Genomic DNA, 14,429 nt, shown 5'->3' with positions numbered 1-14,429 from the left:
GAAGCATGCCATGTAACATCAAATCATCCTTTGATTTACATGCAATTTACATGGCTTGGTCTACGCATGATGTAGACCAGGATGACTTTGACTTGATTTTGTGTTGTCGCTGGTAGCTTAGTGGTTTTAAGAAGTACTACACCGTGTGTAATATGTCACTCAATGGTCCAAACTGTCTGCGTGCATTTTCTGACAACAATTAAAGATCGCGGCACTTGGAGTCACCCCAATTACCCTGAGTTGTATGGGAGTGCAAGGGCCTGTTTTTTTGCTGCTTGCAGCTTTAATTAGGGCCCAAGCACCCAATGGTGAGAGGACCCTCTTGAAACTGAAGGTGTTATTATTATTATTGTTATTATTATTATTATTATTATTACTATTATTATTAGGGCCTGAGCACCGAACAGTGCGAGGACCTTCTTGAAACTGAGGGAATTTAAAAAAAAATTTTTTATTAGGGCCCGAGCACAGAACGGTACAGCTTTGGCCTGCCATGGATGGACACACTGCTGAGGAGGGCTGGATGCTTAGGACTGGACAAACACCTCTTCCTGCTTCAGCCCCAGTCTTTGGATGTCAGTGGTCTAACACCTTTTTACCAGTATGTTTTACAGGCATGGCGGGTTTTCAGTTCCATCGTAAGGCTGTGGAGACACCAGGGATGTGGCTCTTTGAGGAGCCACTCTTCGGAACCAGCTTCATCTCCTCTCAGGTCCTGTTCGTCAGCTTGAGATCCAGGCTGAGAGAGGCTGGCATTGTCAAATTGGGTCACCTAATGGAGACGTCCGTCCCTCGTCTAACAGAGCTGTTTGGCATCCGTTCGAACAGACTGCTGCTCAGGCTGGTGGAGGAGGTCTGTGCTTCCTTGCCAGCTGCCCTCAGAGTGTTCGTTGAAGACCGTACTCTATCTGACCAGTGGGATGATGAATATGAGTATGTCTTCCCTTCCCTGGTGGTCTCTCCTGTTGAGGAGGAATGGCAGGATGAGGGAGACGCCCTGCTGTCTCTTAGGACCCCTGAGCTGGGGGACTTTGATTCTGCAGGGGAAAAAGCCATCTCTAATGTCAGTGTGAAGGTTTCAAACTTATGCTCACTGGCAGGGGTGAAGGTGTTGAGGTGGACAGGGTTTTTTGGCGTTGGATCGTCCCTTAGAGGCTGTTGGCGGTCCCTGTACAAAGCCCCCATTGATAAACGGACGGGTGGCCTCCAGTGGAGGATTGTACGTGGGGCCATAGCTACGAACAGGTATCTGGTGCACCTGGATCCTAGCACGGGGGACAGCTGTCCATTCTGCTCACACAAAGAAATACTTCAACATCTGTTCATTGAGTGCTCCAGACTTGGCAGGATATTCAAGCAGGTACAGGACTGGGTTCAGGGTCTAGGCGAACTTTTCTTGTTTCCACTCTTCATTTACTAATTAATCATTAACTTTTATTGAGAAGACAGCTATGTGAGCAGAAGGCACCTTGAAATAAAGGTCCTCTTAAAATCAAAAATCTCTCTCTGTATGCATTTTAGTCTGTCTCTGTCTTTTTATTTGTCTGTCTATCTACCTTTGTTTCTCTCTTCATCTCTTTGTCTGTCTTTCTGTGTCTCTGTCTTTCTTACTCTGGGTCTTTCTCTGTCTTTTTGCCTGTCTCTGTCTTACTCTCTGTGTCCATCTCTCTCTCTGTCTTTCTGCCTGTCTCTGTCTTTCTCTATCTGTCTGTCTTTCTACCTCTCTCTCTCCTTATCTCTTTGTCTTTCTGTGTCTCTCTCTTTCTTACTCCCTGTGTCAGTCTCTCTGTCTTTCTGTCTGTCTGTCTTTCTCTCTCTCTGTGTATGTCTTTTTGTCTGTCTCTGTCTTTTTGTCTGTCTCTGTCTTTCTATCTGTCCCTCTTTCTGTCTGTCTGCCTGTCTCTGTCTTTCTCATAGTCTGTTTCTCTCTTTTTATACATATATATATATATCTTTCTACCATCCTCCAAAGGAAGGGCCACAAGCGGGCCATTGATTGGCCCTTGTGGCCCCTCTGGTGGAGAGTGCCCTTAATTGGCCCTTGTGGCCACTGAAGATTCAGTTAGTTCCACTTGTGATTGGCCCTTGTGCCCCCGTTAGGTGGAGGGGGCCCTTAATTGGCCCTTGTGGCCCCTTAGGTGGAGAGAGCCCTTAATTGGCCCGGATATTTCACATGATGAGTTACTTTCTTTGGACACACAAAATCTACATCATTTGGTCTACATCATTTGTAGACCAAAACATGTAAATTTCCTGAAAATCAAAGGATAGCTGTGGTGCAAGGTGTACTTCCTTTTACTTGTCGGTGGCTCAGTGAGTATCACAGTTCAAAGACATGTTGATATGTTCAGGGCTGCAGCCTGACCACATCTGTGAAAACTGGGGCCAATTGTTTGATGCAAAGTGAAGTTACAACAACTTCCTTTTTGGCTCCCACTGCTGGGTCTCCACGGCAACAGGGTTTATGGTCAACCTATACTTCAGAGGGAGGAATCGTTACAGTCTTAAAGGTTTTGTCACCAGATATGAAGTCAGTCGGATAAAATCTGTAGGAGCAGTCCATCAATGAAGAAAGCATGTCATTTTCATGACATTTCATGTTGCCAGTAGGGGGCGCTATAAGTAATAGCTACGGTTGTCATGTAAATGTGTTAAGGGAAAGACTGTCATCAAACATGTGAAATTTATTGCAGATTGGACCGTGTCCCTCAGAGTTATAAACTACTTCCTGTTTAATAGCGAGGCATCACCACACCAGCTTTTTAACTCGAGAAGACATCTCTTTCCCGTAACAGAGAAACATGCCGGGGTTCCTGAGGACCGTCGCTAGCTGTGCTGCTCCTGTCCTGCGGGGACACAGCGTCGCTCAGAGGGCCAATCTGTTCACAGCCCCGGCCAAAGAGAAGATTGGCCCAATGGAAACTACTGTCGCCATCACCATGTTCTCTCTGGCCATCCTGGGACCATCTGGCTGGATCCTGGCCCACTTGGAGGACTACAAGAAGAAAGAGTAAAGTGGACATTTTAACAGTCTGGTACCTCCTGCACCTCCAGTGACACCCTGGGACCATCACCAATATATTCTGCCGCAAAAAAGAATGTGAAGCAAGTTTACCCTCAGTCCTCTACCTCTGACAGATCCACTCCACATCCCAGAGAGAAACTAACTGTCTCTAAAAACTGACTTTCTCACATACATTGAAAAATGTATTGTAGATCCTCTTAAACAGTATGTTACAAAATTAAATTTGGGGCGGCCTCGGCCACCAGTGTGTGAATGTGTGTGTGAATGGGTGAATGTGACATGTAGTGTTAAAGCGCTTTGAGTGGTCAATAAGACTAGAAAAGCGCTATACAAGTACAGTCCATTTACCATTCCATTTACATGGAAATGTTTGTTCAAGTAACGGCCTGTGATGAAAACTCACAAATGTAGCAACGTTTTATGTCCCAGGCCTTCAGAGAGGATGTTTTAATTTTGAAGTCAATCGGATGAAATCTGTAGAAGATCTAAAAATTGCAACCCCTGAAAAAGGCCAAAAATACACCAAAACTGCACATTCAATTAAAATGTCTGACTTTCTGTCAGGTTTAGGGTATGGGCCCAAGAGGCTTTTATGTAGGTCTTGGGCTGTTACACATGGCTCCCACCTTTTGTAGCTCTAGGTGAAATGTACTACAGGGGCTGCTTTATTGAAATCTGTAGGAAGCGCTACAGACGTTTGTTGAGTTTTGGTGCACGCTTTGCCCCTCAAAAAGTTCTTCCAGTTTTGTGGCGAATAAGGCGTAATTGTAGCAACAGCATTTGATGATAAAAAAAAATTTAATTTCTGTGTATTATGAAGGTCTTTACAGTATTCTAATTGAATATGAGGTTAATTAAGTTTATCTGCTACAGGGGAAAAATGAACGGGTAAAAAAGTTACTTCCTGCTACCGATAAGTGGCGCTAATGATTTAAAATGCAGATGTCTTCAGGCGTAGACTCTTATCAAAGTCTTACCATTCAAAATATCTTTTTAACTAAATTATTATATAGCCAATGTACCATGAAATGTTTTAACTTATTCTTAATTATTTAAATCACCTTTAACTTATTATGTGTCTTAAGTGACTTATGAATTGTGTTTTTAACCCACTAACTTATCAAATGTTACATCAAATCTTATAAATGCTATTACATTACAGCAGAGCAAGTACACACATAACAGTAAGTAGCTTAAACGGTGAAGTTGTTGAAGTCGACAGTCTAATACTGCCGCGCCGCCATGTGGTCTCCTGGAGCTAGCTCACATGTGACGAAAAATAGCAGGAAACTCTTTAACAGTAACTCTATAAAACATAACTCTTCTTACAGACAGCATCACAATAACACATATAAAAACGTTGATAACGTATGTTCTCAAGTTTACTGTGCTTTGTGTATGGTAATTACCTTAAATAAGGGGGATAATAGTAAGAGAGAAATGCGGAAAACCACAGGATGCAGGTCTTGCGCTCACTCTTCTGTATTGAATGAGGAAGTAGAGCGCGATTCCCTCTACCGGAGCCCCGAGGCATTACCAACAGATCACAGAGCAATCAACCTACTCTCTTATCTGTGTTCGTCTATGTGTTTTGTTAGCTGTATATCTTAAAGATAACTAACATTACAGGTGACTTACGGTGACTAAGAGGTGACTAATGAACAGGAGGTATTAACTGTAATAAAGAAGAATAAAATGAACCTCGTTTAAATCCAAAATTTCACCTAGAGATGAATTATTCTGAGATGAATTACTCTGTTCTGTCAAACAACAACCTGTCACACTTGCACCACTGAGCCATCCTGAAAAGGTAAGGCATGTTAACAGCAGTGTTGGGAGTAACGTGTTACCGAGTAACGCCATTACCAACGCCGTTACTTACTTAGGCATTGGTGTTGGTTTACTTAGGCCCGTTTCACACAGTACGCTTTAGCAGCGCGTCAGCAGTGCATGAGCAGCGCCAAAGGTGTTGTTTTTTTATTTTGGCGCCTATGTTATCAAATTTCATCGAGCTTCCACACTGCCCATCTAAGCAGCAGTGATCAAGCGCATCTAGGGAAACATTGGCTCGCTAATTTTTTGCATGTGCCGCAGGTGTTTGCCAGCAGAAACAATGAAAATGGAATTTTGATGATTAGACCCCTTTTTACTGCAGTTTTTGAGAAAAATACAAAAATGTCTGCTTTATTCCAACTTCACTGCTTCCCTTTTAAAATAAAAGCCCTCTGATGACGTCTCTATGAACAGAATCCCATCAGTTTCTGGCACAAGGCATTTCATTTTGAAACATTTGCACGACCGTGTTTTCGGGAATGCAGGAGCTGCAAGACTTAAAGAATGAGTGGAATTTTACTTTTATATTGTCTGCCATTATTGAAGATGATGTGAATTGAGTGCAATTGATTTGAATTTCTGTTAATGCATCAACGGATAAACCACTCTGTCTAGTAAGAAATTATTGTTGTCAAAACAGTGTATTGGTGCTCGGTTTGAGGGCATTCTAAGGTTACCAAAGAAAGGTTTCTATGAAAAGTTTTAAAATAAATTGTGTTTTGTTGTTCCACGACTTACTTTCATCATAATGATAAGTGTATCATCACCAGTGTATATAGAATTTGACAGTCTTGTCCCAGCTGTGCCAAAACAACACTAAAATAATTAGGGTGCATATATAATTGAAGCATCAACAGAAATAACAAAAAAGTAATGCAAAAATGACTACAAAAATTACTTCTATTCCTTTGGTAAAAGATCGTCTGGTGTATCCTTCGCTAAAGGAGATTACAAAGGACGCATTGATGCAACTGTCCTTAATATCAGTATTCAAACAGCTCTCATTTGCAGCTGCTCAGGTACTTCTGGTTCATCTCATTCAGCTGGGAACCTTCCCAAACAAAAAGAGGTTTCCGACCGCAGCCCAGGTGTGGGCAATCAGTGTCTCTTTGCCTGAAGAACTTTTTCCTTTTTCCTTTGTGCTACATTAAATTTATGCAAAGTGCTCTATAAATAAAGTTTGGTTTGATCTGAATCCTGGTAGATGTGTGGTAGGACTGTTTGGTATGTGTAGGTAAGGGAGATCTGGGGAGACACACTGCTTGGGTGGTTTGATCAGAAATCTGAGGTTTCTTGCATTTTCAGATGTAGTGAAGCTGTGTCCTGATTGATCCTGATTCAGATGTTTGCTCTGTAGGCCCCTGCTGAAGAGGTAGGCCATATATATAACTGCTTTGTTTGTTTAAATTTAGGGCTATCATTAATAATGTAATAATTTAATACTCTAGGAAATGTAGCCCTTGTCTTTGAACCAGAGTAATAAGCCACCGACCTTCCCAGTGTCTCCTTTAATCAGGGTCCCAGGTTGAGTGAGCTAACATGAACAGTCATGGTAATGTGGTTATTGGTTATGGTTATTCCCTCTGAGGTATTTTTTTCAGCTTATATGAATGATTTTCATCATGTTTTCCCACATTGCAGTGCTAGATTGCTGCTTTGTCTGAAGTAGTCCATTCTTATCATCTGGCCTTAAGTACCTATTATGTTAAATTGGACTTAACCATAGCTTTGTGTGAAATTTTCATGATTTGTATACTGCTAATCTGATTATTTATTGCTGTACTGAGCATAATTGGATTCAGGAATACCTTTTACACTGTTGAGAAACTGAACCAACTGAAATTCACAAACTGTGGGGAGTACACATGGGATCCATAGCTTTGCATGCAGTGTGGTAGGCCTAATTGTGGGGGTCACATGAGTGTTTTGTAGATTTGCTTCTCCTTGCTGTTTACGTTGCAGTGTGAATTGCAGTATGAGTTGCAGTGCGAGCTGCCGTGTAGGTTGCAGCATTATTGTACTTGCTTATTTATTGGGTCTGCCAAAGAGGTAGTACTCTGTCTAGTTATTTTCATCAAATACTTATGTCATTTAAATTGGAGTATTAACTTTTAGCGGTTAATTGTTTTTGCTATTTATATATCTTGTGAAATAAAAGTTCTTGTCTTAAATTTATAATCATTATTATCGCAACTAAAATCTTAATATTTTGAATAAACATTTTATTTGTGATATTGAATGCACGTCTCCTGCTCTCCTTTAGATACTAAATTTGTTTTGTGTCAACAAATACACAGTGAAGGCCCATGGCCCATAAGTTTATATGGACCTCATATTTTACTTTAATACTGTTTGGTCACATATGCATGACAGTTCTCCACAGTAAGCCTACACAATAATTTTAAACACATCTGAAATTATCCGGCCTACTGATAATACAGCCACAGTTTTACTGTAACCTCTTTGACTGTTCTGTTATCATCAAATACAAATCAAAGATAGTCTTTCAGCATTTATCTCAGGCTTGCTCCCACGCATTTTTTATGCATATACTGCCTTGTATTCTTCGGTCCATCAGAGTGGTCTGCTCTGCTACTGAGAGGAACACATCTTTTTTTTTTTTACTTCCTTTTAACCTTCCTTTATAACCTCAGCAATCAACTGTTGGGGGCCCCTTATGAACCCTGTGTGCGTTCATTTAAAGCTTATTCCAGTGTGGTTAGAGTTAGCGCAGGTTAGGGGAACTGTTTGAGCTCTAATCGGAAGTTGGCTCAAGTCAAATAAGGCTTTTTCTATTACGCACACATTTCCTTGGTGGTGTTGATGGAATACCCTTCAGGTGGCTGGAATGGAATCATTGTAAGTGTGGCAGTGTTAAGTGTGCATTGAAACATGTAACTGCATAATTTTACAATGAAATGCAGCATGCAGCCTGTGCTAAATTCTCCATGCTGGGAGTTTAATCAAAATTCTCTATTGTGACACTTAAATTGATGCTTTAAATCTTTAATGCAAGGAATTTAATTAGAAAAAAACAGAATGCATGGCAGCTAACATAAGGGACTACAAGGAGTGACGGTAGAACACAGGGGAGGAGCTATGAAGAGTAAGGCAGGATGTCAGCCTGAGCTTCTTGGAAGTTTACACTTCAGCAGACGCTTCTTCTTAGTTGTGGATGTAGTCGTTGATGAAGCGCAGGTGCTTGGACACTTGGGTGTAGACGCCAGGGCGGCCTGGAGAACCACAACTTCCATAACTCATGATGCCCACCTGCATCCAGCCATTGGTTGTTTTACACACCAGTGGGCCGCCATAATCCCCCTTTGGAAGCACAACACACATGTACACACTTGTTTGCATTTCTGTGAAGCAAGATCCAAAAACAAACCTTCAATTCCTGCTTATCGCTATGGGTGCCACCATAAAACTCAAATATTATCATACATGACACATTAAAGATTGTTGATACGGATTCATCTATACCTAAGCAGCATTATGCTAATGCTGGTTGAGGTGAAGCCAGTAAATGACTCTATGTACAGTTAAACTATGTAGCTTTCTAACCCATGAAGACAGCTGAATTGATATTCAACCGCCTTGGTTAGTAAAACTTACTTCGCAGGCATCGTTCCCCCCAGCCTTGTCCCCCCCTGCGCATAGCATGTCAGAGGTTAGCTCAGGACGCTTCTCCTTACACACACCGTGAGAGATGATGGGAATCTTTAGCTCCTGAAGGGTTTCTGGATCCGGCAGTTGAGCTGTGCACGCACGCACACACACACACACACACACACACACACACACACACACACACACACACACACACACACACACAGACTTTTAGTGTTCTTCATGTCATCAGTTGTTAATTTAATTTACAATCTTTTGTAACTGAGCTTTGGCAACTCATTGCAAATGTCATGCCAGTAAAGCCCATTAAATTGAACTGAAATGAACTGAGCTGAACTGAATTGAATTGAATTGAACTGAATTGAATTGAATTGAACTGAATTGAACTGAATTGAATTGAATTGAATTGAATTGAATTGAATTGAATTGAATTGAATTGAACTGAATTGAAATGAACTGAATTGAATTGAATTGAATTAAGAGGCAGGCAGAGAGCAATAATAAGATTAATAAACATTAATGCCTGTATTTTAAATATTAATGTATGTATATGCAGACTGTGCACATTTATCTTTTTTCTGTTGTTTTTAAACAGAGCCTGAATTAGAGTTAATGACTTAAGACAATAAAATTTTATTTAGTATTATCCATGTATTCATCATTTAGGCCACAGCCTACATTACATTCTAAATATATTTGTTGATTTTTAATCTGATGGGGACAAAACACAGGGGCCACTGAAGATTTAAAAATATATAATCCAAAGACACAGACATGATAAACTCTCAATTTTATCCAGTAATAATGCACAGTTGCACAGTAGACACAGTAGATTTTAAACTTTTAACAAATGTAAATTTAAACATTGTATTGAATTGAATCACTGTTTAAACACATTCATACTAACAGTGTATTAACAGTGTAATTCAAATTAATCACTTTCTAACTCTGCAGCTGCACCACCATCCTGCTCATCAGATTTATAAACATAGAATCTCCAATATTATAGGAATTATGGTCCATTAATGTGACCAATCATGAGTGACAGATTTTTACACACATTATGTGCAATTAGTGGGAGTGCTCTAATTGTCTCTGGACAGCTGTCTCTGGTAAAGAGTTACAGTGTAATACACACACACAGACACACACACACACACACACACACACACGTAAATATAAAAGAAAACTTCAACTAGCAAAAAGATGGACATGAGGATATTTCATTCTGAGTGGGGGTTGTCTTAATCTCGAAATCCATCAGCTATTTTTCTATATTTTTCGAAACCATGACCCCTTCTGCTGAAGCACGACTTCTCTACGATAGAGAAGCTCTCATCAACATCAGGAAAAGTTGTGAGGGTTTTGGAAAAAATTGAAAGTGCCAGACAAAGAGAGGGAGGAGAGCTGGCATCAGGGCGAGGCTGACCCGACTTGGACTGAGAGCTTTCCTCTGGCTAATGTCCGGTCGCAGCAGAATGGAGTGGATGGGATGCGATTAAGGCTCACTCAGCAATGGGAGATCAGTGACTGCTCTGCGCACATTTTCACAGAGACATGGTTAAACCCCTATCATTCTGGATCAAGCTGTTGCACTGGATGGACTGACCTTGTGGGAGCCATCTGGACACAAGACTCTGATGCAAATTCAAAAAATGCACTGCAGGAATTGAATGATGCCACCAACAGCGACATACCCTTGGGTATGTCGCTGTTGGTGGCATGGAATTTTCATAGTAGCTCCTAATTTTAATCAACTCATCCTTCAACTCCAAAGATGTAGCATGGTCAAGGACAAAAGAAATTTTGTTTTTTTTATATTTGGTTTAAAAAATGACCAATAAATCTACCCTCTGCCTAACAATAATAAAAGCACATGCTTCATATACAGATATGCTGTCTAATAAAAGGGATTAGGGCTGACTTGATGCTGTGTGGTATTTGAATGTGAGGTAGAAATGACTGTTAGCACATATAAACAGTAACTTTAGATATTCCTGAGTAACAAACTAATATGCAAACAGCATTTTGATTCTGACTCACAGAAAACCTCTGTAAATGCTGTTTAATCAGGAATGAATCAATGAGGAAATGAAGCAGAGTGTGTGTGTCTCTGTCAGAGGGAGAAGACAGAGACAAGCTCAGGGTTTCTAGAGGAAAACTGTGTATTACCAACCTATTTTGCCTTAAAGGCCCTGCACACCCGCACATGTGTTTTCACATGTGCGGTTGTGCAGGGCCAAATACACAGCTACCATTGAGAATGATGGTGATGATTTCTAAGAATTGCAACCAAACTTATAGGAGACTGAAGAAGATAATCATTATACAAATGATGATAATATTGAAACTCAGTTTGTACCTCCAAAGCTACCTAATCATCACATTATATCTTTTTTCCTCACTGTCATTTTGAGCTTCACTGTGCAGAATGATGTCTGTAAACAGCTTATTTCACATTCTACTCTTGGAGAAGGAAAGTCACCCTGAGCTCACCTTGATACATGGATCTACCTGCAGGATTTGGGCCATCCCAACTTGCCATTCAGGGCACATTTCATATGAAGTGGGAGACATCTTATGTCCAGCAGTTCCACTTCTGATTTGAAATATTTTCATATACATTATACAGAATGTACAGTTTGTTGGTGCTGGCCATGCCACTTGCTTTTATCTGAATACCAGCTTTTATATCAGAATTGACAATAATTTAGCTTGTTGGAAGAAAAACAACAGTCACTAATTATTATTTAAAGCTTGACAAATGCTTTTTGTGTCTTAGAGGGAGTCAGAAGAAGCTTTTAGCTACTGAAAACAAAAAAATGGTGTGTAAAAATTATCTGAAAACATTAAAATTTAGTCACAAAATAGCCCAACATCCCCATAAAACCACAACTTGCCACTTCCATACAACATTAGTTGTGTGGATATGTTTATAAGCAGCTGCAAATTTTGGGGATATTTCCTTGAAAGAACAATTTAATTAGCTAGTCAAAAATATAATTAGGGGTATTTCAAATCATGAGCTCTGTATTTCTAAAATCCTAGCTACAGGCCATTACTTGCATCATGTGCAAAACTTACTATCTTTTTCAATGTTGCCCCAGCCGGTGATCCAACACTCAGATGATGGACCGAAGGTGTCGTCAGCGCTGGGCAGAGCCACATTTTTGACCTGCTTTGAGAATTTCACCTTTTTATCCAGCTTTACAAGAGCGATGTCGTTCACATAGTAGCTGCCCAGGTTCCGATAATCAGGGTTACTCAAGACATACGATATTCCCCTGTAACGTTCAGACTTCTCTTTTAGCCTGTATGAGCCAATCCAAACCATGGATCTGTCCCATTTAGGTGGAGGGTGTCTGGCAACACAAACACCAACATGTCAGTTTTCTAGATGTAACGAACACCCTCCATTAACTGTAAAAAACACATAATACACATTAGTATTTTAACATGCAGGCAGGTCCAGCAGAAGTGGGACATATAAGCCTTTGCCTAGTTTCACACGTTATCACAGAATAATGACCTGTTTATTTTCAGAATCTACATTATCTATATATTACCTACAGCATATCCACTTTGCTGTTAACCATTGTATTTAATAATGTATGTTACATCATATTTTAACATTCAAAGATGTAGCCTTTGATTAGCTGACAACATTTTTATTGAGTTTTGTTGTTACATGAATCTTTTTTTTTTTAAATCAGAGGTATATAGAGAATTAGTTGAACTATTATAGAATTGATTGGTAATTTGTAGCTGAGTACAGTGTTATTGATATAACTACATGCCTATCATAATCAGCGTTCTCACTACTCTGCATGGCGGTCAGGGTCAGACTTTATAATTGTGAAAACACACTTACTTATCCCAGCAGTGTGCAGCAGTCAGCACCCACTCACTGTTGAGGATGGTCCCACCGCAGCGCCACTTGTTGACACCATCAGATGTAATGTTTATGTGGACCATCCATGGCCAGCTGTCACTTTTAGCATCCTTCCCTCCAATGATGGAGCTTTTCACCTCAGCTCCAAGCAAGCCTGAAACAGCAAAAATGAAACTTTACAAAAGCTATGATAAATAGCTCAATAGACAGACAGACAGCGAGACAGACCGAGAGACAAACATAGCTGGATAAATAGGTGGACAGACAGACAGAGCACTTTATAAATCCAATGGTAAATTTTACTGTTACAGCAGTTTAGAGTAGGGGACGGTTTACCTCCTGAGCCCCCTGTCTTGGCTCCTTCTGTGTGATGGAGCAGTTTTACTTGTAGCAGGTCTCCTTTATGTTTGTCAAAGGGACACACATGTATGGGCATGTACATTTGTATATAAACATATATATAAACATAAAAAGAAAGGTAAAAAAAAATTATACTATTATTATTATAGAAAAAAAACCCAAAACTCTTATTTGCTTTCTTTCCAAAGAGTTGAGAAGATCGATATCACTCTCATATGTAGACAGGGGAGCAACATCTTCTCATCTAACTCCTGGCAATAAATTAAATAATAGTAATTTCCAAAATGGCAAAAATATCAAAAGACTATCTTCCGTTAAATGATATTAAGACTGACTTATTTGCTCCCTATCACTCCATCAGGGGTGTAACTAATTACTTGTCACCTATATCTTTCATGTCCATGCCAGAAATCTTTGTTTCATCATCGATCCAGCTTTGAAATGTGACAAATAATTGAACACTGTTGTGAAAAGTGACTTTTTCCAGCTAAGCCCTATTGCCAGACTTAAACTGGTCCTCTCATTTAATTACCTGCAGACTGACACACAGGCTTTAGCTTCCTCTCATCCAGTACTGTAAAGCTACTTATGTGGGAGTAAGCTGTGCATTTTCAAATGTTCCCCCTCTCTAGACCCTTGCAAGGCTATGCTTGATACAATTTTTTTTTGGTCTTTGAGTGTCCTTAAGGATTTAAGCTTTTAAATTTTATATTGTATTTTTCAAATTTTACTCTTCTGCATTTTATTTTCTTTATTATTTTACTCATTTATTTGTGCATGTCAATGGAACAGTATTGTTGTTATCCTCTCTGTTTTCTGCTGTCACTATGTTATCTTATTTTGTTCATATTACTTAAATTCTACAGCACTTTGGTGAACTCTGGTTATTTTGAAAGTGCTTCATAAATAAAATTGATATGACTTGATTTGAAAGGTCAAACTTCTTTTTTAAAAATCAAAACAGAGACACCACAGGTGACAATGTGTTTTTAAACACAAATGAATCTGCGGTGTCCAGATATCACCATTAATCAAAGAACTATACATATCACACAAATAATTCCTAGCATTAGAACAATTTTACTAGTTTTGGCATTAAAGACCCATGATTTTAATACCTTATCTTATGACGTGTAAAAACATTTACATTTGTATAAAGTTGCAGATTGAATTCTATTAGAATGCATTATTTATATTAACCTGAAGATAAATCTTTAAAGAATAATGTTCTTGGGTTTGGTTTGTGCTCACCTCCAGCATTGTGGATCAGAACCAGCACAGTGAGAAGTTTGGTAAAGGCCATGGCTGTGATGGAGTGAAGTAGTGCCTCTGCAGGCAGCAGCTTTATATACACAGCTCTTATCAGCAAGATCAGCCTTTATGTCATCTCAAACCACACCGGGAAAAGGACATAAACTCAAGTACATTTACAGGGGGCGACAGAGCCTCCTCCATAGCCACCCCCCCCCCCTCTGAAACTCTCTCCCCAAACACATCCGGGACTGCACCGACCTCTCCCAATTTATACCAATTATCAAAACTCACCTGTTTAAAACAGCTTTTAATGTCTAATCAATGACATATAAATTGTAATATTGTGTGAATTTTATTTTGTATTTTAATGTATTCTATTTTATGATTTCTTGACTTCTGTAAGGTGTCTGAGTTTTTTGAAAAGCACACATAAAT

The 14,429-nt window shown here is 39.7% G+C and overlaps 1 protein-coding gene and 1 pseudogene across 1 annotated transcript; one reads left to right on the top strand and one right to left on the bottom strand.

Moving 5' to 3' along the window:
• Positions 1 to 2,752: 2,752 nt before the first annotated feature.
• Positions 2,753 to 3,197, top strand: LOC148186398 (cytochrome c oxidase subunit 8A, mitochondrial pseudogene; annotated as a pseudogene).
• A 4,651-nt stretch (positions 3,198 to 7,848) lies between these two features.
• Positions 7,849 to 14,125, bottom strand: LOC121956934 (tryptase-2-like). Its single transcript, XM_042505378.2, has 5 exons — positions 13,992 to 14,125; positions 12,360 to 12,534; positions 11,573 to 11,850; positions 8,474 to 8,616; positions 7,849 to 8,179 (listed from the first exon to the last, which is right to left on the bottom strand). Exons 1-5 carry the CDS (start codon positions 14,041 to 14,043, stop codon positions 8,024 to 8,026), a joined length of 804 nt encoding a protein of 267 aa, XP_042361312.1. The 5' UTR covers positions 14,044 to 14,125; the 3' UTR covers positions 7,849 to 8,023.
• Between the last annotated feature and the right edge of the window lie 304 nt (positions 14,126 to 14,429).

Source organism: Plectropomus leopardus, chromosome 18 (genome assembly GCF_026936395.1).
Source record: "Plectropomus leopardus strain MGB_pleo_1.0 chromosome 18, ASM2693639v1, whole genome shotgun sequence".
Taxonomy (NCBI): Eukaryota; Metazoa; Chordata; class Actinopteri; order Perciformes; family Serranidae; genus Plectropomus; species Plectropomus leopardus.
This window is presented reverse-complemented; position numbering and strand designations above follow the sequence as displayed.

Bases quoted from the DNA above. Each gene is read 5' to 3' on its own strand.
- LOC121956934 (XM_042505378.2), bottom strand. From the start codon at position 14,043: ATGGCCTTTACCAAACTTCTCACTGTGCTGGTTCTGATCCACAATGCT. The intron at 12,535-13,991 runs GTGAGCACAAAC...TTGCTGTTTCAG, and splicing joins TCTGATCCACAATGCTGGAG to GCTTGCTTGGAGCTGAGGTG. The intron at 11,851-12,359 runs GTAAGTGTGTTT...TTGTGTTGCCAG, and splicing joins GCTGCACACTGCTGGGATAA to ACACCCTCCACCTAAATGGG.